At 69.6% G+C, this 22,217-nt stretch overlaps 4 protein-coding genes across 7 annotated transcripts; all 4 read left to right on the forward strand.

The window, feature by feature from the left end:
* Positions 1 to 1,079: 1,079 nt before the first annotated feature.
* CPXM1 (carboxypeptidase X, M14 family member 1) lies at positions 1,080 to 7,997 on the forward strand (the record flags this gene model as incomplete). Its single annotated transcript, XM_084286560.1, has 15 exons — positions 1,080 to 1,100; positions 1,155 to 1,428; positions 2,663 to 2,770; positions 3,153 to 3,262; positions 3,945 to 4,084; positions 4,155 to 4,239; positions 5,065 to 5,215; positions 5,328 to 5,416; positions 5,529 to 5,652; positions 5,749 to 5,945; positions 6,015 to 6,194; positions 6,292 to 6,589; positions 6,671 to 6,810; positions 7,136 to 7,238; positions 7,729 to 7,997. 15 exons carry the CDS (start codon positions 1,080 to 1,082, stop codon positions 7,995 to 7,997), a joined length of 2,289 nt encoding a protein of 762 aa, XP_084142686.1.
* A 258-nt stretch (positions 7,998 to 8,255) lies between these two features.
* On the forward strand, positions 8,256 to 10,051 carry LOC311208638 (putative N-acetyltransferase camello). 2 transcript variants are annotated; one of them, XM_084285486.1, is made up of 2 exons: positions 8,256 to 8,297; positions 8,937 to 10,051. In XM_084285486.1, exon 2 carries the CDS (start codon positions 8,945 to 8,947, stop codon positions 9,614 to 9,616), a length of 672 nt encoding a protein of 223 aa, XP_084141612.1. In that variant the 5' UTR covers positions 8,256 to 8,297; positions 8,937 to 8,944; the 3' UTR covers positions 9,617 to 10,051. The 2 variants fall into 2 exon arrangements, with proteins under 2 accessions (XP_084141612.1, XP_084141611.1); XM_084285485.1 differs by having other exon boundaries at positions 8,275 to 8,297; positions 8,901 to 10,051.
* Positions 10,052 to 10,504: 453 nt separating this feature from the next.
* On the forward strand, positions 10,505 to 12,666 carry LOC311208939 (N-acetyltransferase family 8 member 3-like). Of its 3 annotated transcripts, none has more exons than XM_084285982.1 (2): positions 10,505 to 10,591; positions 11,891 to 12,666. In XM_084285982.1, exon 2 carries the CDS (start codon positions 11,905 to 11,907, stop codon positions 12,595 to 12,597), a length of 693 nt encoding a protein of 230 aa, XP_084142108.1. In that variant the 5' UTR covers positions 10,505 to 10,591; positions 11,891 to 11,904; the 3' UTR covers positions 12,598 to 12,666. The 3 variants fall into 3 exon arrangements, with proteins under 3 accessions (XP_084142108.1, XP_084142109.1, XP_084142110.1); XM_084285983.1 differs by having other exon boundaries at positions 10,571 to 10,610; XM_084285984.1 differs by having other exon boundaries at positions 10,576 to 10,635.
* A 921-nt stretch (positions 12,667 to 13,587) lies between these two features.
* Positions 13,588 to 22,143, forward strand: VPS16 (VPS16 core subunit of CORVET and HOPS complexes). Its single transcript, XM_084286730.1, has 24 exons — positions 13,588 to 13,733; positions 13,837 to 13,925; positions 14,011 to 14,108; positions 14,834 to 14,962; positions 15,341 to 15,485; positions 15,554 to 15,669; positions 15,935 to 16,057; positions 16,879 to 16,934; positions 17,139 to 17,228; positions 17,656 to 17,750; positions 17,923 to 17,999; positions 18,187 to 18,318; positions 18,418 to 18,545; positions 18,785 to 18,820; positions 19,025 to 19,133; positions 19,218 to 19,352; positions 19,424 to 19,532; positions 19,842 to 19,939; positions 20,073 to 20,177; positions 20,739 to 20,816; positions 20,976 to 21,145; positions 21,281 to 21,377; positions 21,523 to 21,626; positions 21,869 to 22,143. The coding sequence occupies exons 1-24, from the start codon at positions 13,681 to 13,683 to the stop codon at positions 22,011 to 22,013; spliced, it is 2,517 nt and encodes an 838-aa protein (XP_084142856.1). The 5' UTR covers positions 13,588 to 13,680; the 3' UTR covers positions 22,014 to 22,143.
* The last annotated feature ends 74 nt before the right edge of the window (positions 22,144 to 22,217 follow it).

Here is a 22,217-nt window from a genome sequence, read left to right on the forward strand (position 1 = left end):
AGCCCCCACAGCCATGTCCTGCTCTTGGAAAGCACCGTGCATGGCCACAGAGAGCCAGACACAGCTCCATGGCCGGGTTTGGCTGGGGAGTGCTCAGGGTCTCCTGTCAGACAGATGGGGAGTGGGGAGCACAGCGGGGCACCCACGGGGTACCCAGTGCACCCACCCGGCATGGGGGGCACCCAGTGGCCCCAGGAGGGCTGGGGACAGAAGGAGAGCGGCTGAGGAGCAGGGAACACGGCTGAGGAGCAGGGAACACGGCTGAGGAGCAGGGAACAGGCCAGGCAGATTGTTCCAGTCTGGGAGGGTTTTGTGCCCAAAACTGCTGTGTAATCAGAGCTGAAACATTCCTGCAAGGGCGGCAACAATACCCGAAGTGCGAGCGCTCCGGGATCAGCCAAGGAGAGATGGGGCACCCTTTGCTGCCAGAGCCGGGCGCGGGCAGCCCCGGGGGCATTCAGCATCCCCAGAAACGGGGGGGTCCCCGCGGCACCCCGCACCAGGCACCCCAGGCTGCCCCGCTGGTCCCCGCACGGCGCTGCCGACGTGGAGGACGGGACCGCAAATTTCCTGCGGGACCGGGGCCAGCGAGCAGCGGCCGCGACCCGCCCGGCTTCGAGCTGCGGCCCCCGGGGCCGGATCCCGGCGGTGCTGAGCACCCCTCGCCCAAACGAGGGGCCGGGGGCTCCCCTGCAGCACCGCCGGGCTGGGGTCGGGAGCTGCGAGCTGGGTGCAGCAGGGGCTCGGGAGCCCCCCCCCGGGCACCCCCCGCCCCGGGCACCCCGGGGGGCGCAGAGCCCGGCTGGGGGCGCGCAGAGCCGGGGGGACCCCGAGCCCCCCGCTGCCGGGGGGGAGCCCCCAGCCCGCTCCCGGGGGGTGCCCGCGGCCCCGGCGAGAGCAGCGGGCGGCGGGGGGCGAGGAGGGCCCGGGGGCGGGGACGGGGCCGGGAAGGGGCCGAGGGAGGGGGGGGGGCGGCGAGGGGCGGGGGCGGGCGGGGGCGGCCGCTGTGCTCGGCTCGGCTCGGCTCGGTTCCGCCGCCCGTCCCGTCCCGTCCCGTCCCGTCCCGTCCCGTCGCGGCGATGCCGGGGCTGCGGCTCCCGGTGCTGCTCCTGCTGCCGCTGCTGGCCGCCGCCCCCCCCGCGCCCCCCACCCAGACGGCTCCCCCCGACGGCGCCCTGAGACCCGGGGCCGCGGGGGTGGGGGGCTCCCGGGGCTCCACGGCGGCGCCCCCCAGAGCCGCCGGGACGGGGGGGCCAACGAGCAGCAGCGCCGAGACCCCCCCGAGGGGCACCGCGACGGGGGGGGCGCCGAAAAGCCCGGCCGCGACCCCCGCGAGGGGCACGGAGCGGGGGGGCCCGGGCAGCGCCACCCCCGCCAGCCCCCAGCCCCCCGAGCGCGGGACGCTGAAGGGGGGGGCCGGGGCCAAAGGTAGGAGCGGGGGGGGGGGACAGGGGCTGGGGGGGGTGTGAGGGGTGGGGGTGAGTGTACATGTGTGGGTGGGGGGTGCGTGTATGTGGGGAGGTGTTTACATGGGTGCATGTGTGCGTATAGGGGTGTGTGAGCTGTGCATGTGTGTGAGAGCGTGTGTGTGTGTGTGTGTGAGCATGTGTGTGTGTGCATGTATTGGTGTGTGTGTGCATGTGTGTGCATGTGTGTGTTCTTGTGCATCTGTGTATGTTAGTGTGTGTGCAGCTGTGTGTTCATGTGTGTGTGTGTGTGCTTGTACGTGTGTGCATGTGTTGGCACATGTGTGTGAGCATGTGTGTGTTCATGTGCATCCATGTATGATTGTGTGTGTCTGTGTGTGTTTGTGTGTGTGTGTCTGTGTGTCTGTGTGTGTGTGCAGCTCTGTGCGTGGCAGTGCAAGCAGGGCTATTTGTACACAAGTGAGTGTGAGCGAGGGGAGGGATTTCAGCGTGCACTGGGGCGTGTGTGTGTGTGTGTGTGTGTATGGGTGAGTGTGCGTGTGAGCATGGACGTGTGCGCATGGTTTGTGTGTATCAGCGTGTGGCAGTGTGTGCTGTGTGCCTGCGGGTGTGCACTTGGTGGTTTGTGCACTTTGTGTGTTTGTGCACTGCTTGCACACGCAGCAGCACGGCTGGCACAGCGCCGGCATTCCCCGGTGCCGGCTGTGCCCGGTCCTGCTGTGTAGACTCTGTAGGTTCTGTGCAGATGCCCCGGGGGAGGGGGTTTGTGGGGGTGGGTGTGCGTGTGTGTGCATGCGTGTGTGTGTGTGTGCTCGTGAGCTGGGGCTGCACACACCTGGGGGCTGTGCTGAAGTCGTGCGTGTGAGGGGCTGCCCCAGGGTATCCCTGTGAGCCAGAGGGACGGGGGTGTGCACATGGGTGCGTGCTTGTATGTGTCTGCACATGGCTGTGTGCACGTGTGTGTGTGCACATGTGTGTGTGTGCGCGTGTGTGTGTGTGTGCACATGGCTGTGTGCACACGGGTGCCGGGTGCTCCCAAGGGCCACACACTGCAGCGGGGCCATGCAGGGCTGCCCGGTTCCCCAAGCCCTCCTCGTGTCCCCCCTGGGGCCATTGGGGTGTGTGCGCCCCCAGCCCCAGCCAGCTTTGCCCCCCTCCCACCCAGGGGCACCCCAAGGGCCAGCAGCCCCCAAGCCCTGAGCACCCCCCAACCCCGTCCCTGTGCCTGCCCGCAGCCCCCGTGCCCAGGAGGAAGGTCGTGCGGGTCAAGGTGGTGAAGAAAAAGGTGCTGAAGAAGAAGCCGAAGGCTCCAGCCAAGCAGGAGGCTGCCCCACAGGAGCCTCGTACGTACACGGTGCTGGGGGGGGAAAGCGCTGTGCAGGGGGGCACACGCGTGTGCACACACCTATGTGCTGCACCCCCCCCGTGCCAAGCACAGCTCCGTGCTGCACACACAGCGCAGGCACAGCTCTCACCATGGGCACAGCAGCAGCCCCGCACGCTGCACACACCTTACACATGCGTGGGGTTTGCTCTGTGGGGAGTGGGGTTTGCTTTTTGGGGAGCGGGGTTTGCCCTGACCCCAGCGCTGCCCGGGGACCCCATGCACAGGACCAGCAGGCAGAGGAGGGCACAGCATGGGGGCAGCCCCAGGGGGACCCCTGCGTGGGAGCTGCCCTGCGTGGGGTCTCTGAGCACGCCGTGCCCCCTCTGCTCTGCCCCCAGAGTGCCCCCCGCTGGGGCTGGAGTCCCTGCGCGTGCTGGACTCCCAGCTCCGCTCCTCCAGCGACAAGCGCTACGGCCTGGGCGCCCACCGCGGGCGGCTCAACATCCAGGTAGGGTGGCAGCGTGTGCGTGGCATGTGCATGGCGTGTTCGTAGTGTGTGCATGGTGTGTGCATGGCGTGTGCATGATGTGTGCATGGTGTGTGCATGATGTGTGCGGCGTGGTGTGTGTACAGCGTGTGCATGGCATGTGCATGGCATGTGCATGATGTGTGCATGGTGTGTGCATGGTGTGTGTACAGCGTGTGCATGGCATGTACATGGCATGTGCATGATGTGTGCATGATGTGTGCATGGTGTGTGCATGGTGTGTGCATGGTGTGTGCATGGTGAGTGCATGGTGTGTGGTGTGTGCTCGTTGTGTGTGTGGTGTGCATGGCACCTGCATGGTACCTGCATGGCGTGTGCATGGCACACAGCATGTGCATGGTGTGTGCATGGTGTGTGCATGGTGTGTGCATGGCACATGTGTTTCAGGGGAGCTGGGGCTCTCCACATTGCCCCTGCTGCCTTCATCTGTGTTTTGCTCGGTGGGGGGGCTCCACCAGGACCCCCCGAGGGCCCCGTTAAAGGAGGGCTTGGTCCCCTGGCCGAGAGGCACCCGGTCAGCACGGAGCTGTCCCCTGTCGCTGCAGCACCAGCGCAGCACCAGCACAGCTCCCTGAGGGGCCGCTGGGGCCGTGCCCGGGATGGGCCCCGTGTCCCCCCCACCCTGACCCCCTCCTGCCCGCAGTCGGGGCTCTACGACGGGGATTTCTTCGACGGCGGCTGGTGCGCGGGGCAGGAGGACAAGGAGCAGTGGCTGGAGATCGACGCCCGCCGGCTGACCAACTTCACCGGGGTCATCACGCAGGGGCTCAACTCCATCTGGACGTAAGGCGCGGGGCAGGGCTGGCCCCGGGGCTGGGGGCCGGGCCCCCCCTGACCCCTCTGCCCCTCGCAGGTACGACTGGGTGACCTCCTACAAGGTCCAGTTCAGCAACGACACGCACACGTGGCAGCCGTGCCGCAACGGCACCGAGGAGGCGGTAGGCACCCGGGGGGGGGGGGGGAGCAGAGCCCCCCCCTGCGCCCCAGCCCAGCCCCGGCGCAGAGCGAGGGCTCAGCGGAGTTAACGGCACGGGCGGGCGCTGTGCTGGGCTCCGGTGCTGTTGCCTTTGGCCTCCCTTCCCGGAGAGCATCCTCCAGCGCTTCCCCTCCCGCACAAAGGCTGCTTGTCCTCGCTGCCCACCCGGGGGGGGGGGGGCCGGGAGCACAGGGGGGGGGACGCACGCGGGTGTGCGCAGGGCCCCATGGCACGGCGGAGCGTGCCCGAAGGCGAACACGGCAGCCTGGTGCTTGGGTGCACGTGTGAGAGCTGGGCAGCCGTGGGCACTTGGGGGTGCGGGCAGGGAGGGTGCAGGCAGCCCCCCCGGGGGGGTGCAGGGATGGGAGAGAAACGGGGGCTGCCACAGCAGGGCTGGGGTCCTGGGGCAGCGCTGTGCCAGCAGCGGCTTTGGGGTCCCCGTGCCAGGAGCAGTTTGGGGTCCCTGTGCCAGGAGCAGTTTGGGGTCCCCACGCTCACCCTGTGCCGGGGGTCCCGCTGTGGGGTGGGGGCAGAGCAGTGCGGGTGCCCCAGGCCCCGTGGCTCTGTCCCAAATCAGGTCCCCCCGGTGCCGGTGCTGGGCTCAGCCCAGCGCCACGTGTCCACTGTTCATTAGGGGCTGGAGGGGGGCCAGGGGAGGCCGGGGCTGGGCGGCCGCACGCCCGTAACCCTTCGGTCCCCAGCCGGCAGCTCTGCCCCAGCCCCGCGTCCCCCCCCTCGGTGCCGCGCTCGGGCCCGGGGGCACGCAGGGGCTGCGCCTCCCACCCAGGTCTTCCCGGGGAACAAGGACCCCGAGACGCCGGTGCTCAACCTGCTGCCCTCGCCGGTGGTGGCCCGCTACATCCGCATCAACCCGCAGACCTGGTTCGAGAACGGCACCATCTGCCTGCGGGCGGAGGTCCTGGGCTGCCCCCTGCCAGGTGGGCGCCCCCCAGCCCCTGCCCCATGTCCCCAGGCCGGGCTCTCCCTGCGGGGCTGGGGGCTGAGCTCCTGCTCCCTGCCGCTCTCTCACGGGTCCCCGGCTCCCTGCAGACCCGAACAACATCTACTACTGGCCCAGCGACCCCGTGCCCACGGACAAGCTGGATTTCCGACACCACAACTACAAGGAGATGAGAAAGGTGCCGGGGGCAGGGGGCTGTGCACCCCTGGGGATCTCCCAAACCAGTCCAGGGGTCCCTGCACCCCCGGGGGTGTGCTGGACCCCGGCGCAGAGAGCTTTGCCCTCCGCAGCTGATGAAGCGGGTGAACGACGAGTGCCCCAACATCACCCGCGTCTACAGCATCGGGAAGAGCTACCTGGGCCTCAAGATGTACGTCATGGAGATCTCCGACAACCCTGGGCAGCACGAAGTGGGTACGTGCCCCGCAGCCCCAGGGCAGGGGAGGGGGGGGGGCAGAGCCGGGGGGGCGCACAGCAGGGACCCGCAGCCACCGGGTGCCGTGCCCGCAGGCGAGCCCGAGTTCCGCTACGTGGCGGGGATGCACGGCAACGAGGTGCTGGGCCGGGAGCTGCTGCTCAACCTGATGGAGTACCTGTGCCGCGAGTTCCGCCGCGGCAACCCCCGCGTGGTGCGGCTGGTCACCGACACCCGCATCCACCTCCTGCCCTCCATGAACCCCGACGGCTACGAGACCGCCTACAAGCTGGTAGGGTCCGGGGCCCCTTGGGGCTGTGCGTTCCCCCACACTGCTGCCCATTGACCACGTGCCCCGCAGGGCTCCGAGCTGTCGGGCTGGGCCATGGGCCGCTGGACCTACGAGGGCATCGACCTCAACCACAACTTTGCCGACCTGAACACGGCGCTGTGGGACGCCGAGGACAACGACCTGGTGCCCCACGAGTTCCCCAACCACTACATCCCCATCCCCGAGTACTACACCTTCGCAAACGCCACGGTGAGGGCACCATGGAGCTGGGTGCTGTGATGGGGACAGAGCAGGGGTCTCAGCTGCACTCCCCAGCCCTTGTGGCCCTGACGCAGTGTGCCTGCAGGTGGCCCCCGAGACGCGGGCGGTGATCGACTGGATGCAGCGCTACCCCTTCGTGCTGAGCGCCAACCTGCACGGCGGGGAGCTGGTGGTCACCTACCCCTTCGACATGACCCGCACCTACTGGAAGGCGCAGGAGCTGACGCCCACGGCCGACGACGGCGTCTTCCGCTGGCTGGCCACCGTCTACGCCACCTCCAACCTGGCCATGGCCAGTGAGGAGCGCCGCCTCTGCCACTACGACGACTTCATGCGCTCCGGCAACATCATCAACGGGGCCAACTGGCACACGGTGCCCGGCAGTGAGCGCGGGGCTGGGGGCGGGCAGCGGGGGGCACGGCGGCAGCAGCTCCCCCCCCTGACGCCCCCGCCGCCCCGTGCAGGTATGAACGACTTCAGCTACCTGCACACCAACTGCTTCGAGATCACGGTGGAGCTCTCCTGCGACAAATTCCCGCACGCCTCCGAGCTGCCGGCCGAGTGGGAGAACAACCGCGAGTCGCTGCTGCTCTACATGGAGCAGGTGTGGGACTGGGAGGCACCCCCGGCCCCGGGGGGTCCCACCGACACCGAGGGGCTGGTGGCGGGACGCAGCCGGGGGGTCCCCAAATGCCCCCCCGAGGCTTTGCACCCCCCTTCCCTCCTCCCTCAATGGGGAGGCTGGGGCTGGGGCAGCAGGGGCGTGCGCACCGTGTGTGTGCTGTGTGTGTGTGTGTGTGTGCTGTGCCACCATGGCCCGTGCCGTGCCCCACAGCCTGTTTTGGGGTACAGAAAGCGTTGGGTGCAGCCGGGGGCGTTGTGCTGGGGTGGGGGCTGCCCCTGACACCGCCCTGGTGCGTGGTTCCCAGGTGCACCGCGGCATTAAGGGGGTGGTGCGGGACGCGGACACAGAGCAGGGCATCGCCAACGCCATCATCTCTGTGGATGGCATCAACCACGACGTCCGGACCGGTACGGGGGGACACAGGCAGGGCTGGGGAGGGGACATGGGGATGGGATGGGGAGGGGATGGGATGGGGATGGGATGGGGAGGGTAGGGGATGGGGATGGGATGGGATGGGATGGGATGGGGATGGGATGGGGAAGGGATGGGGATGGGGAGGGGATGGGGACTGGCATGCAGATGGGATGTGATGGGGATGGGAATAGCAAGGGGATGGGATGGGGCAGGGGAGGGGATAGGGACAGGAACAGGGATAGGAACAGGGACGGGATGGGATGGGATGGGAGGGGATGGGATGGGGATGGGATGGGGTGAGGATGGGATGGGGATGGGATTTGGGATGGGATGGGGATGGGGAGGGGATGGGACAGGGACAAGATGGGGTGGGATGGGGTTGGCAGCAGGGACAGGGCTGGGCATGGGTCTGGACACGGGGCCCGGAGGGGGCTGGTGCCGGGGGTGTCCCCTCCCCGCCCGGTCCCTGACGCCCTCCCCCAGCCGCGGACGGGGACTACTGGCGGCTGCTGAACCCGGGCGAGTACGAGGTGACGGCGCGGGCCGAGGGCTACGAGGCGGCCACGCGGCCGTGCCGGGTCCCGTTCCACAACGAGCCCACGGCCTGCAGCTTCCGCCTGCTCCGGCGCCGGCCGCGGGGCCGAGCGGGGGCCGCGTCCCGGCCGCCCCCCCCCGACCTCCCCCTGCGCCTCCGCCGCCGCCGCCTCCGCCGCCTCCGGGCCCAGCGCCGCCACGCGGGGGCGGGGCGCTAACGGGGAGGCCCCGCCCGTTTTACGCGCGCCCCGCCCCTTGCCCCGCCCCCTTTCCCTGGATGTCAATGGCGCCTCCGCCGACGGAAGCCCCGCCCCCGCGCGCTGGCCCCGCCCCCCCGCCGGTCTCACGCTTCATTCATGTGACCGGCCGTGCCCCTCCGAGGGCCCGCCCCCGCCGCCCTTCCGCCGGGCGCCTATTGGCTGGTGGCGGCGGGGGGGCGTGGCCGCGGAAATAGCGGCGGCCAATGGGCAGCGAGCGCCGCGGCGGCGGGCAGGCGGCGGCGGCGGGCGGAGGGAGCGGTGAGCGGGGGCGGGGCCGGGGCCGGGGGGGGGTCCCGGGCGGGGGGGGTCCAGGGGGGGGGGTCCCGGGGGGGGGGGCAGAGGGGGGCGTCCAGGGCTGGTCCATGGGCGCGAGGAGGGGAGGGGGGCGCGGAGAGATGGGGGCACCACCGGGGGGTGCGGGGGGCACCGGGGGGTGCGGGGGACACGGAGAGGTGGGGGGGCACCAACAGGCACGGGGGGCACTGAGGGGTATGGGGGGCACCGGGGGGTGTGGGGGGCACGGGGGGCGCTGAGATGGGGGTGCTGAGAGGCCCGGGGGGCACTGAGGGGTGTGGGGGGCACTGAGGGGCCCAGGGGGCATTGCAGGGCATGGGGGGCACCAACAGGCACGGGGGGCACTGAGGGGTGCGGGGGGCACAGCGGGGCGTGGGGGGCACTGGAGGGCACGGGGGGCACTGAAGGGCACGGGGGGCACCGAGGGGCATGGAGGGCACTGAGGGATGCGGGGGCTCCCCGGGGCACAGGGCAGTGCTGGCGCTGCCCTGCCCGCACCCATGGGTGCCGCGCTGCCCTTGGGCTCCTCGGGTGGCCCTGAGCCCGTCCTGAGGCCCTGCCGGGCAGGGGGCGCCGGGGCCGAGCCGCCCTCTCCCGCCCCAGGGCACACCATGGCGGGCTACCGGATCCGGCCGTACCGCGACGAGGACTACGAGGCGGTGCGCGAGGTCTTCGCCACCGGCATGAACGAGTACGCGCCGGCGCTGTGCCTGCACGTGCTGCGGCAGCCCTGGGTGCTGCTGCTGCTGGGCTGCGTCTTCTGCCTGCTGCTCGCCAGCTCCCGCTCCCTGCTGCTGCCCGTGCTGGCCCTGACGCTGCTGCTGGCCCTGGGCCGCCAGCTGCTGGGCTGCGCCTGGAGCGCCTACATCGAGCGCTGCCTCGGGGACGACCTGCGGGACATCCACGCCGCCTATATGGACGGCCCCGGCGCCTGCTTTTGGGTGGCGGAGGCGGACGAGCGGGTGGTGGGCACGGTGGGCGTGCGGCCGGCCAGCGGCGGCGGTGGCGGCGGCGGCGAGGAGCTGGCGCTGAAGCGGATGGCGGTGCGCAAGGACTACCGGGGCCGCGGCATCGCGGCGGCGCTGGGTCGCACCGCCCTGGCCTTCGCGCGGCAGCAGCGCGGCTGCCGGGCCGTGGTGCTCAACACCATGATGCTGCAGCACGAGGCGCGCGCCCTCTACGAGCGCCTGGGCTTCCGCCGCGACCGCCGCTACCTCCTGCCCACCGTCTACGGCCGCCTGGCCAACTGCACCGTCACCACCTACCGCTACGAGCTGCCCTGAGCCTGGCGGCACCGGGAGGGCCCACGCACGGACCCCGCTGTGCCGGAGAATCCGTGTGGGGTGTGCCCGGGGAGCCCCCCCCCGCCTCGTGCCTTTTGGCCAAGCCGCGCCAGCGATGCCTCTCAGGGAGTGCGGGGTGCAGGGGGTGTGGGGGGCTGGGACCCTCGTGCCGTGCGGTGCCTGGCTGGGGACACCCCCCCCCCCGGCATCCCAAACCTGCTGCACCCCGAGACGCCCACCCTGGGGGCTCAGCCTGCCGGGGGGGGGGTCCCTGGGGTGCGTGTGTGTGTGCGATGCCCCCGTGTCCCCTGGGTGCGCGGGGGACCCACGGGGGTGCCGCGTGGCCGTGTCCTCCTCTCGCTGCCCCCCTGCAGTGCCCGGGGGCCGGGGGCTGCCCCTGCCGCCCCCCCCGCAGGCAGTGAAATAAAAGTGTCTGCAGCGCTGCCCGCAGCCCCACTTTGTGCTGGGGGGGGGGGGAACACTGGGGGGGCTGCCAGCTCCCAAGGGACCCCCAGCAGCCCCTCGGGGGGACTCCACGCGGGGCCGTGCCTTTCTGTGTGCAGCCCCCGGCCCCCCCCGGCCCCATAGCAAGGACACGGGCCCCGGGGTGCTGCTGCCCCCCCCCCCCCGCCCGTCCCCGCCCGTCCCCTCCGCCCTTCGCTCGCGGGACGTGGAGCCGCTGGCAGGGAGCCCACGGCACCGGCGCTGCCCGTGGGCAAAGTCCCCGGGGGGGGGGCACGGTTCCCGTGGGGGGGAGGCCAAGCCCCCGCATCCCCGCGCCGTGCCCGAGCATCTCCCGCCGCCTCCGGTCGCCTTGCGCCTCCCGGGGCCGCCCTCGGGTGCGTTTCGCCCGGTCCCGGTCCCGGTGCCGGTCCCGGTGCAGGCGGAGGCGCCGCGGGGAGCCCGGTGCGGGGGGGGCCGCCCCTTCCCCTTCGCCGCCCGCCCGCAGCCGCCGCCAGCCCGGCCCGGGCCCCGGTAAGGGCCGCTACCGCCGGTAACCGGCACGGCCGCGGGCCTCGGTGTGCGGGGGGGGCACCGGGCGGCGGGGGGGGGGACACGGGAGGGGGGACACACGGGGGGAAACGGGGGGAGCGGGGGAGAAACGGGGGGAGCGGGGAACGGAGGGGGCACGGAGCGGAGGGGGGGGGACGGAGAGGGAGCGGGGGGGGGCGAGAGGGGAGGAAGAGGGGAGATGGAGCGGGGAGGAGGGAGGGGGGCGGGGGGAGGAAGGGGGGAGATGGAGTGGGAAAGGGGAGAGGGGAGCAGAGGGAAGCGGCGAAGGCGGAAAGGGGAAGCGGGGGGGGGGGAGCTGGGGCTGCGCAGAGCAAAGCGCGTCCCATGCCCCGTGGGGGGGCTGCGGGCCCCTGTCCGTGGGGCTGGGGGGGGCAGCACGGCGTGCAGGGGGCTGGCAGCAGCGGGGGGGGGGGGCCAGGAGCCCACCAGTGGGGTGCGCGGTGCCACAGCCCCTAACGGAGCTGGATGGGGGCAGGTGCCCCCCCCCAGTGACAAGGCCAGCACAGCCCCCCCGGGGGCTGCAGCATCCCCAGCCCCTTCCCCAGCCCCTCTCTGCTCGGGGTCCCCCCCCCGGGGCAGCTCAGCCCCCACAGGCACAAACTTTGCCCCTCGCTGACAGCTCCGTGGGGCACAGGGCAGAGGCCGGGCTGCACGGTGCGGGGCGGCTGCCCAGGGTTTGCCCTGCCACTGACTGGGGGGAGCTGGGACTGTGCTGGTACCCCACTGAGTGCTGGGGCTGCCGGGGGAGCCAGGGGGGCAGCAACCCCCAGACCCTGCCCCGCTGGAAGGGGCTGTGCTGCTGGGGAGGTCCTGGTCGGCCCCTCGTCCCAGCACTGCAGCCTCGAGGGCTTTGGGGCCCTGGGGCTGGCGGTATGAGCACCTCTGTGGCCTCATCAGGAACAAAAATGGGGACCCCCCCCCCGCCCATTGCTTGCAGAGGGACCCCCATGCAAGTCCAGCCCGGCACAGCCCTGGGCTGGCGCTGCTCGAAGTGCTCGGGGTGAGGGGAGCGGGGCAAAACCCCACGGGGGACCAGCAGGACGGGGGCCCGGGATGCCTGCCCCAGGCAGGGTTTGTGCAGGATTTTGGTGGCAGGGGGGCACTCACACCGACAGGGCGGTGCGGGCCGCAGGCTGGTGCTCAGCCGATGGGGGACGTGGTGGTGCCCGTGTCCTGGGCACCGTGGGGTCGAGGCATGGCCGGGGGCGCTGAGGGCCGCAGGAGCCGGGCGCTGCTGTGACCCCCCGGTACCGCCCACAGGTGCCAGCGGAGCGATGGCTCCCTACCGCATCCGGCAGTACCGGGACCAGGACTACGACGCCGTGCGGTCCCTTTTTGCCCGCGGCATCATCGAGCACGCCCCGGCCGTGTACCGGCACGTGCTGCGCTCGGCGCGGATGCAGCTGGCGCTGCTCGCCCTCTTCACCGCGGTGCGGGCGGCCGCCGGCTGCTGGCTGCTGGCGCTGGGGGCCGCGGCGCTGGCGCTGGCGGGCGCCTGGCCCCTGCTCCGCTCCTTCAGCACGTCCTACGTGCGCCAGGCGCTGCACACCGACCTCCTCGACATCCGCACCACCTACATGCGGGCGCCCGACTCCTGCTTCTGGGTGGCGGAGGCGGGGGGGGCCGTGGTGGGCATGGTGGCCGTGGCCCCGCCGCAGGACCCGGCGCAGAGAGGGGTGGCCCTGGAGCTGAAGCGCATGTCGGTCAGCAAGGACTACCGCGGCCGCGGCATCTCCAAGGCGCTGTGCGGGGAGGTGCTGCGCTTCACCCAGGCGCGGGGCTACGGGGCCGTGGTGCTCTACACCTCCGTGGTGCAGGTGGTGGCCCAGCGGCTCTACGAGGGCCAGGGCTTCAGGAAGGTGGGCACCTCCAGCCCCTCGCTGCTCGCCAGCCTCCTCTGCTTCCAGATCTTCCAGTACCGCTGCGACCTGCCCGGCCGCCCCCCGTCCCCGGCCCCGCCGCGCTAGGCACCGCCGCGGCACCGGCACCGGGACCAGGAGGTCGCGGCAGGCTGAGTGTCCGGGGCCTTTCCTGGATCCTAGAGCACTGAGAAATAAACAGAGACCTGTGGGACGTGCTGCACGAGTGTTTGGGGCTGTGTTTGGGGCCTTGTATGGGGCCGTGTACAGGGCTGTGTATGGGGTCGTGTACAGGGCCGTGTACGGGGCCGGGTTTGGGGCCATGTACGGGGCCATGTCCAGGGGTTGTACAGGGTTGTGTATGGGGCTGTGTATGGTGTATATGGGGCTGTATACAGGGCCGTGTATGGGTCTGTGTTTGGGGCTGTGTACGGGGGTGTCCCCACATGTGCAAGCCCCCTCAGCTCCTGCCCGTGCTGCGGGCTGCCATTTCCCTGCCCTGTGCCCGTGTCCGTGCTGGGCCCTGGTGCTGCCCTGCGGCCCGGGGTGCTCCCGGTGCCCTGCGGCCCTACACACAGCGGGTGCCCCCTGGGGGCTTCCCCGGCCTGGCACCAGGCATGGCGGGGGGGTGACGGGCCTGGTGCTGGCCCGGTGGGTGGCGGGGATGGTGTCGGGGATGATGGTGGTGGTGTCGGTGGGGGTGTCACTGGGGGTGTCAGTGTCGGTGTTGGTGTCAGTGTCACTGGGGGTGTCAGTGGGGGTATCGGGGGGGTGCAGGCCATGCACGGTGCTGCGGGGCAGCGAGGAACGGGGCTGGAACGGGGCTGGAAGGGGCTCGGGGCCGGGGCACTGCCGTGGGCGCCGCCTGCGCCCAGCACCGGGGACCGAGGCCGGGCCCCGCGGGGCCACCCCGGGATGGCGGCGCCGCGCCGCGCCCTCACTCAAGATGGCGGCGCCTCCCTCACCCCGCCGGTGCCCTCACTCGTGATGGCGGCACCTCCTTTGCCCCCCCACCGCCCCTCCCTCCTCCCGTGCCCTCACTCAAGATGGCGGCAGCCGCGGCGTCAGTGGCGGCGGGGCGGGGCGGGGCGGGGCCGGGCCGCGGACACCGGCACGGGCACGGGAACCGGCACCGGCACGGGCAGGGGCTGAGCGGGGCGGGGGCGGCCCTGGGGGTCCCTGCGCGGCGCCATGGACTGCTACACGGCCAACTGGAACCCGCTGGGCGAGGAGGCCTTCTACCGGTGAGGGGCGGCCGGTGGCGGGGGGGGGGGCGGCCGGTGGGGGCCTCGGAGCCTCCTCACCGGCCCGTCCGTGTGTCCGTGTGTCCGTGTGTCCGGCCGGCAGCAAGTCGGAGCTGTACGCCATGGAGTGGGGCCTGCGCGAGGAGCTGCGGGACTGCCTGGTGGCGGCCGCCCCGTACGGGGGGCCCATAGGTACGGGGGGCACCGGGGAGGGAGCACCGGGGGGGAGCACCGGGGGGGTGCCACCGGTTGAGGGCCCCCCCATGGCCGCCCGCAGCTCTGCTCCGGAACAGCGGCCGCAGGGAGAAGTCGCCCGGTGCCCGCCCGCTGCTGGACACCTTCTCGGCCTCGGGGCTGCTCCTCGCCAGCATCCCGGTGAGTGGGGGCCCGGCCCGGCCCCGGGGGGGGGAAACGGGGCCTCAGAGCCCCCCGTGCAGCTGCTGCTGCCCCCGGGGTGCCCGGAGGCCGCAGGATAAGTTTGTTCTAAACAGTTTTCATCCAGCAACAATTCACTTTAAATTCAGCTAGCATCAACAAACTTTTTTCCCTCGTGTTCTTCTAATAGCTGTTTCCTGGTGTAGAATAACAAGAAAAAATAACAGATATTTTGTCTGCCCATTGAAGAATTTAAGTTAAGTTATAGGTACTTTTTAAATAGTTACAGTACTCTGGTAGTCAACTAAATTTTTTTTTCGTTTTAAATGCAAAATAATGAATGGAATTAAAATTGGAATTGATTGGATTCAGTAAGTGTAGTATTGCAGAAAATTGAAGTAGGAAAAGTTTCAGAAGTTTTAAGGAGGGGCTGCTCGGGAGCGGTGTGTGCGGGGGGCACCGGGGGCTGGGTATGGGGGGAGAGGGGCAGGGACAGGGACAGGGAGCCCGCCCGGCCTGGGAGAGGGGACGTGGGAGCGGTGCTGGGGTCCCGGGAGCACCGTGCCCCCCGTCCCCCTGCACGGGGCTGGGGCAGGCACAGGGGAGCTGCCGGGAAGCTGCCCTCATCCTGGGGTGCTGCAGAGCTGGGGGTCACACCTCCCGGAGGGACAGCCCGGTGGGGTGCCAGCAGCCCCGCAGCACGGTGAGCGGTGTCGTGCCCGCAGTGGAAGAGCGGCCAGGTGGTGCAGCTGGGCTGGACGGCCAGAGAGGACCTGCTGTGCATCCAGGAGGACGGCACGGTGCTCATCTACAACCTCTTCTGCGAGTTCAAGCGCCACTTCAGCATGGGCAATGTGAGTGGGGCGGTGCAGAGCGCGGGAAGGGCCGGGGAGCTCCTCACCAGCAGGTGGGCAGGGCTGGGTTTGGGTGGCAGAGGGGTGCTGTGAGGCCTTCCTGGGTGATCTCAGCCCCACGGGGCTCAGCTGAGAGCCTGAGGCTCCCACAGCCCCCCCTTCGGACATGAGCTGGGGGCAGAGCCAGCCCCGATTTGGTGCAGGAGCGAGACCTGTCGCAGCTGGGATGCTGCTGGCCGTGCAGCACGGGGCTGGGCTCACTCCTCCGTGGGATAATTTCACTCCCCAAACCCTGATGCCTCTCTGGCTGCATGCTGCAGAGCCCAAGTGCCGCAGCCCAGGCCCACCTCCCTCTCTCCTTCCCTCTCCATGCCACAGGAGGTGCTGCAGAACCACGTGCTGGAGGCGAAGGTCTTCCACACGGAGTACGGCACCGGCGTGGCCATCCTCACCGGGGCGCACCGCTTCTCCCTGGCCACCAACATCGATGACCTGAAGCTGCGCAGGATGCCCGAGGTCCCAGGTATGTCCCATCCCCGCCGCTCCCCGCTCCGGCTGCCGCAGGGCCCTGACGCTTGGTGCCCGCTGCAGGCCTGCAGAAGCCCCCCTCCTGCTGGGCCGTGCTGTCCCAGGACAGAGTGACCATCGTCCTGCTGGCCATCGGCCAGGACCTGTACCTGCTGGACAACACCTCCTGCTCCGTGGTGGTGAGTGACCCACTCTGAGGGGAGCGGGGCAGCCTCCAGCACTCGCTGGCAGGTTTCTCCCCCATCCCTGCTGTCCCACGGGCAGCACGAACACCCAGACACCTCAAAGGGGTGAGGACAAGGTGGGCACAGCGAGGGAGGGGACAGCTTTGGCCAGCTCACAGCCCCTTGTGCAGTCGGTGCTGGCGTGTGGCACGCTGTGTGTCCCTGGGTGGTGCCCCAGGTGTAACCCTCTCCCCTGACCCTCTCCTTTTCCCTGTCCCAGACCCCCCCTGGCATGAGCCCCTCTGCCGGCGCCTACCTGCAGATGGCCGTGTCCTTCAACTACCGCTTCCTGGCTCTCTTCACCGACACTGGCTACATCTGGATGGGGCTGGCCACGCTGAAGGTGAGCTCCTCTTCCTGCTGCTGGGGGCTGGGGGCTGCCTGCCCCTGCTCTGCGCTCCCTCCCTGCCTCTCGCAGCCAGACCTGAGGCATCCCAGGGGGGCATCCCAGCAGCTTCCCTCTGGGCTCTGATGGGCTCAGCTCTGCAGGCTGGCCTTGCTGCTTCTGATAAGCATCTGCACTCCTGTCATTGAAATATCCTCCCACTTTTGTTTTTTCATTTAATTTTATACCTATCTCACCAATTTTTCCACTTCCAAATCCACATTTGCATCTCCCTTTCTACATCTGAATTCCTCCCAAACAGCCAGCCCCTAAGTGCTTCTTCCAGACCAGATTCTCTTACACCTGTACCCAAACTGGGCGGTTCCAGTATCGTTTCCTAGCTAGTCTCACTCTTATTGCTGTGAGTATTGTGGTCACTCAGGTGTAGGAGGCCTTGCAGGACTTTGCCCGATTCCCATACTGGAGGTGTCCCAGTTATTTATGTGCTCCCCTGAAGCAGTTTGGTTTCCTTTAGTCTCTGTCCACTTGCTGGTCTCGGTTGCGCACCAGCAGTTTCTTGCTTTACATGTGGATGGGCTGCACCCCAGAGCAGCAGATAAATGCTTCTTGCAGTCAGTTTAAGTGCCCACACAGCGTCCTCACCCTTTGGCTGTGCCAGCCGTGCCCTGGCTCCCTGTGGGGCTGGAGCTGGAGCCAGCTTCTTCAGCAGGACGTGTGCTCTGTGCTGGTTTTCATCCCTAATCACACCCCTCGGTGTGTGGCTCCAGCAGCACGCACACCACCTTCCCTCACCTCTCCCTGACTCGTCTCTTTCCCAGGAGAAGCTCTGCGAGTTCAACTGCAGCATCCGAGCGCCGCCCAAGCAGATGGTTTGGTGAGTGGCCCCCTGGCTGTGCCCCCCGCCACACACCCCTGGATGCTCGACCCTTTGCCGGGGTCTGCCCAGCTCCACGGCCACCCCGGGACGAGTGGGACCGTCCCTCGTGTCCCTGCTCCAGGCGTGGGGGCTGCGGGGCAGTCCTGGTGCTGCAGCAGGGCTGGGGGCAGCGCTCCCTGACCCCGTGGGGTTCCCCCACAGGTGCATGCGTCCCCGCAGCCGGCAGCGTGCTGTGGTGATGGCGTGGGACCGGCAGCTGATGGTGGTCGGGAACTCCACGGAGTGCATCCAGTATCCTTTGGGGAGGAGGGACTGGGGTCGTTCCCGAAGGCCAGCCCAAGCTCCTCGGGCTGCTGCTGCTGCCCCAGCCATCCCAGTCCTGTGCAGTGAAAGCCCCCCCCCTCTGGCTGGGTTCCTCTGTTCCCCTCCTCCTCGTGTCCCAGTTCCCTCCCAGTTCCCTCCCAGCTCTGAGCAGAGCTGGTGCTGTGCCAGCCCCTGCAGCCCCTTGTGCTGTGCCCTGCCCTGCACGGCCCCCTCCAGATCCCCCAGGGGTGAGCCAGGGCCGTCGTGGTGGGACGATCCCTGTCCCTCCCCAGTCCCTGGAAAAGGGGAGGGGGTTCACGAGGCCCAGCCGGGGGGGTGGGTGACAGGGGGACGCTGTGGGGCTGGGCTGGCTCTGCACCGCTCCCTTCCCACGAGCCCTTAGCAGAGAGCACAGATTCGTCCTGGATGAGGACTCCTACCTGGTGCCAGAGCTGGATGGGGTCCGGATCTTGTCCCGCACCTCCCACGAGTTCCTGCACGAGATCCCAGGTGAGGTGTCCTCCGGGTGAGGCCCTTCCAGCCCCGCTGGGAGCGGGCACTGGCACGGGATCTCCCCTAGGGCCCCCGAGCTGCACTGGGAGCAGCACTGGGACAGCCCCAGGTGACACCTGCTGTGGGGCAGACTCTCATGCTCTGTTTTTTTTCCTTTTTCCCCCTGCAGAGGCCAGCCAAGAGATCTTCAAAATCGCCTCCATGGCCCCAGGAGCTCTCCTGTTGGAGGCACAGAAGGAGTACGAGGTTTGGCACCCTGCCCTGCTCCGTACCTGCCTCCTGCCCCAGCTTGGTGGGGCGGCTCTGGTGCAAACCAGCACTGCCTCTGCGGTGGGACGGGGACGGCCTGGCAGCCCCTGTGGTCCCGGGGCTCCCCCTGCCTGGTGAGCGTCCCCTGGCCCGCAGATCCCCCACGGGCTGTGCTTCCCTGCAGAAGGAGAGCCAGAAGGCAGACGAGTACCTGCGGGAGATCAAGGACCAGAAGCTGCTCCCGGAGGCGGTGAGCCAGTGCATCGAGGCGGCCGGCTACGAGCACGAGCCGGAGACTCAGAAATCCCTGCTGCGGGTGAGAGAAGGAGGCAGAGGAGGGTCTGGGTGAGGCCGAAGGCGTTTCCCCGCCTGCTCCAGGCCTCTCCCGTGACCAGAGCCCGCGCTTCTCCCACAGGCAGCCTCCTTTGGGAAGTGCTTCATCGACAAGTTCCCCCCGGAGAGCTTCGTGCGCATGTGCCAGGACCTGCGGGTGCTCAACGCCATCCGGGACTACCAGATCGGCATCCCCCTCACCTTCACCCAGTATCCTGCCTCGTGGGGCGGGGGCAGGGGGTCCCTGGGGGGGCAGGGGGTCTGGTAGGTGGTGCAGTCAGTGCTGGTCTGAGCTGGGCTCTGTGCCCATGCCTCGGGCTGGCTGTCCCTCCGTGACGGGATCCCGTGCTGCTGGGCTGGCCCTGGGGTGCTGCCGGGAGGGGACGGGCACCCAGCAAGCGTTGCCTGCACTCTGGGGGGGTCTGAAACGCCCTTGACTGTCAGCACAGATACAAGCAGCTCACCATTGAGGTCCTGGTGGACAGGTGAGGCTCCCCTGCACGGGGCACCACGGCCCCGTCCCCGAGCAGCCCAGGCTGAGGCTGTGCCCGGCCCCGCTGCAGTCCCCACAGAGCTGGGGGCTCAGCGGGCTCTGAGCTCTCAGGACCCCTCTTGAGGCCGGCTGAGCTGCGTGGCCCCTCGCCCGCCCTGCTCCAGGGCTCGCCGCTGAGCCTCCACGTCCCCCCCAGGCTGGTGCTGCGGCGCCTCTACCCCCTGGCCATCAGGATCTGCGAGTACCTGCGCCTCTCCGAGATCCAGGGCGTCAGCCGCATCCTGGCCCACTGGGCCTGCTACAAGGCGAGGGGGCGGCTCGGGGGGCGGCTCGGGGGGGGCTCTGCAGCGCCAGGGCCGTGCTGACTGCGCCGCTCTGCTCCCCTCCAGGTGCAGCAGAAGGACAAATCCGACGAGGAGGTGGCCTACGCCATCAACCAGAAGCTGGGGGACACGCCGGGCATCTCCTACTCCGAGATCGCCGCCCGGGCTTACGACTGCGGCCGGACGGAGCTGGCCATCAAGGTCCCCGGGGTGTCGGGGGGGTGCTGGCACCCACGGGGGCTGCGTGCTGATGCCCTCTCTGCTGGCCACAGCTGCTGGAGTACGAGCCGCGCTCCGGGGAGCAGGTCCCGCTGCTGCTGAAGATGAAGCGGAGCAAGCTGGCCCTCAGCAAGGCCATCGAGAGTGGGGACACGGACCTGGGTAAGGGGCAGGGCTGGGGGGGCAGCGGGCGTGAGGGAGGGTCCTGAGGCAGGACGGGCTCTGTGGAACCCAGCACCGGGGGGCTGCTCAGCCTCCGGGCAGCAAAACTCCCTTGGGAAGGGCTCAGAGTCTGGGGGAACGTGGTTATGGCTCTGTGCGGCGTGGGATGGGGGTGGTGGGAGCTGCTTGGGACCTGTGGAGCAGGGATGTGCCCTGTGCTCGGGTGGCCCCTGTTCCCCTCCTGGTGCTGAGGGCTGGCTGCATGTCCCAAAACGCTGCCCCTGCCCCAAAACGCTGCCCCTGCCCCAGTCTACACCGTGGTGCTGCACCTGAAGAACGAGCTGAACCGCGGCACCTTCTTCATGACGCTGCAGAACCAGCCCGTGGCCCTGAGCCTCTACCGCCAGGTAGGGGCTGCCCGCTCCTTCCTCTGCCCCTTGTCCCCTGCCCCGCCACCTCGGGGGGGCCCTGGTGGTGCTGCGGTGTTTCAGAGGCAGCTCCCAGTCCCTGCGTGCCCTCACCTCTCCCTGTGCCCCCCAGTTCTGCAAGCACCAGGAGCGGGAGACGCTGAAGGACCTGTACAACCAGGACGACAACCACCAGGAGCTCGGCAACTTCCACGTCCACTCCAGCTACTCGGAGAAGGTCTGTGCCCGGCGGGGGCAGGAGGAGGGTGGTGGAAGGGCTGGGGGGCTCCAGCCTGGCTCCTCCTGGGCCGTGGCAGCGTCCTGGGCGCCCTCCCTGGGGAAGGGGCTGGGGGGGCCACGTCCTGCCTGGTGCCTGCGCCTGTCCCGTGGGGTCAGCAGCGTGAGCCCGGTGTTTGCACCCTCAGGGTAGGCTCCAGCTGTGGGAATCACAGAATAGCCCGAGTTAGGATGGACCCATAAGGATCAAATCCAACTCCAAGCACTATGAAGGGACCCCCTGGCTCATGCCCCAGGGCCAGCACCTCCCTGGGGCTCTGTGCTGGAGGTCACTGTCCCCTCCTGTGTGTGCTGGGGAGCTCTGGGTCCCCCCAGGGCAGGGAGGGGTCCAACCCTCTTCCTCTTTTGGGTGATCAGTGTTGTGTGTCACCACGCTGGAGCCTGGCCTTGGCTGTGTCGGTGTCAGCCACCCCTCCTGCTGGGCTTTGAGGGGCCGCCCGTCCCCTGCAGCGTGCCAGCCGTGCTGCCGGGGGGGTGACGTGGCCGTGGCTTCTGTCCCCAGCGCATCGAGGGGCGAGTAGGAGCCCTGCAGAACGCGGTGGACGAGTACTACAAGGCCAAAAACGAGTTTGCTGCCAAGGTGAGCAGTGGGGCCAGGGGGGTGCCACAGGCCCCCCCCCCACTGTAGCACAGGGCTCAGCTGGGCCATGGGCACAGGATGGGGGCCACAGGGTCCCCACCCTGCTGGGGGGTGCTGCCCCTCGGACAGGGACCCTTCAGCCAGGACCTCGTTCCCCAGGCCACGGAGGATCAGATCAAGCTCCTGCGGCTCCAGCGGCACCTCCAGGAGGATTTCGACAAGCCCTACCTCGACCTCTCGCTGCATGACACCGTCTCCACCCTGATCCTGGACGGCCACCACAAGAAGGCCGAGCAGCTCTACCGCGACTTCAAGATCCCCGACAAGCGGTGGGGGCTGGGGGGCGGCTTTTTGGGGAGCCACCTCCCTAAAAAGGGTTTGGGGGATCCCTGTGCCCTGGGGTGGGGTGGGGGCTGCAGCCTGCTGGCAGCTGGAGCAGCCCCTTCCCTCTGCCCCCCCCCCAGCTACTGGTGGCTGAAGATCAACGCCCTGGCCACGCGCGGAGACTGGGAGGAGATGGAGAAGTTCTCCAAGAGCAAGAAGTCGCCCATCGGCTACCTGGTAAGGGCTGGCCTCGCTCCTGGAGGGTCCTGGCAGCCCTTCACCCTGTCCCCGTGCACAGGGCAGGGTCCCTGTGTTGTCTTGTAACTGGGGAGGGTGTTTGGGGGCAGCTGCCTCCCCTCTCACCCTGTTCTTCTCCCCCCAGCCCTTCGTGGAGATCGCAGTGAAGCACCACAACCGCTACGAGGCCAAGAAGTACGCCCCCCGTGTGACCCCCGAGCAGCGCGTCAAGGCCTTCATCCTCGTGGGGTGCGTGGGAGCGGGGGGAGCCCTGGGGGGGAGCCCGGGGACAAGGCTGGGGCTGGGGGGAGCAGCTGGGTCCGGGTGCAGTGGCGTTCCTCAGGCTGTGGGTTTTGGGGGACTTGGGGGCAATACTATGAGCCTCCTCCTTCTGTAGTTGGGGGGGAGCCCCTGTTTCCTTCCCCTTGTTCCCCGTGGGGGGGGGGAGCGGTGCTGCAGCCCCCAGCCTCCAGCCCCCTTTGTGCCCGCAGGGACCTGGAGCAGGCGGCCGACGCTGCCATCGAGCACAAGAGCGACGCGGAGCTGAGCTGCGTCCTGGCCCGCTGCACCCCCGGCACCGACAGCGCCCTGATGGAGAAACTGAACCGGGCCCGGGCCCAGATCATGAAGAAATGAACCCGGGGGGGGGGGCTGTGAGCCTGGGGGAGGGCTGCGAGCCCCCCTGGGAGCTGCTGGAGCCAGGGGGCCTCGCTCTGCCCCCCCCACCCCTTCCAGCCCCTCGTCCCCTCTCGCTGCTACCCCCCCCCTGCTGGTGCAGGGGCTGAGCTGAGGGGTCCTGGCCGTGTGCTGGGGGGGCTGGGGGGGGCTCCGTGCTGCGGG

This window comes from Netta rufina (genome assembly GCF_964035555.1).
Source record: "Netta rufina genome assembly, chromosome: 4".
Taxonomy (NCBI): Eukaryota; Metazoa; Chordata; class Aves; order Anseriformes; family Anatidae; genus Netta; species Netta rufina.

Coding starts and splice junctions, on each gene's coding strand:
- LOC311208638 (XM_084285486.1), top strand. CDS start 8,945: ATGGCGGGCTACCGGATCCGGCCGTACCGCGACGAGGACTACGAGGCG.
- LOC311208939 (XM_084285982.1), top strand. CDS start 11,905: ATGGCTCCCTACCGCATCCGGCAGTACCGGGACCAGGACTACGACGCC.
- VPS16 (XM_084286730.1), top strand. CDS start 13,681: ATGGACTGCTACACGGCCAACTGGAACCCGCTGGGCGAGGAGGCCTTC. Junction 18,319..18,417: donor CTCAGAAATCCCTGCTGCGG/GTGAGAGAAGGA, acceptor CTTCTCCCACAG/GCAGCCTCCTTTGGGAAGTG. Junction 20,817..20,975: donor AAAACGAGTTTGCTGCCAAG/GTGAGCAGTGGG, acceptor CTCGTTCCCCAG/GCCACGGAGGATCAGATCAA.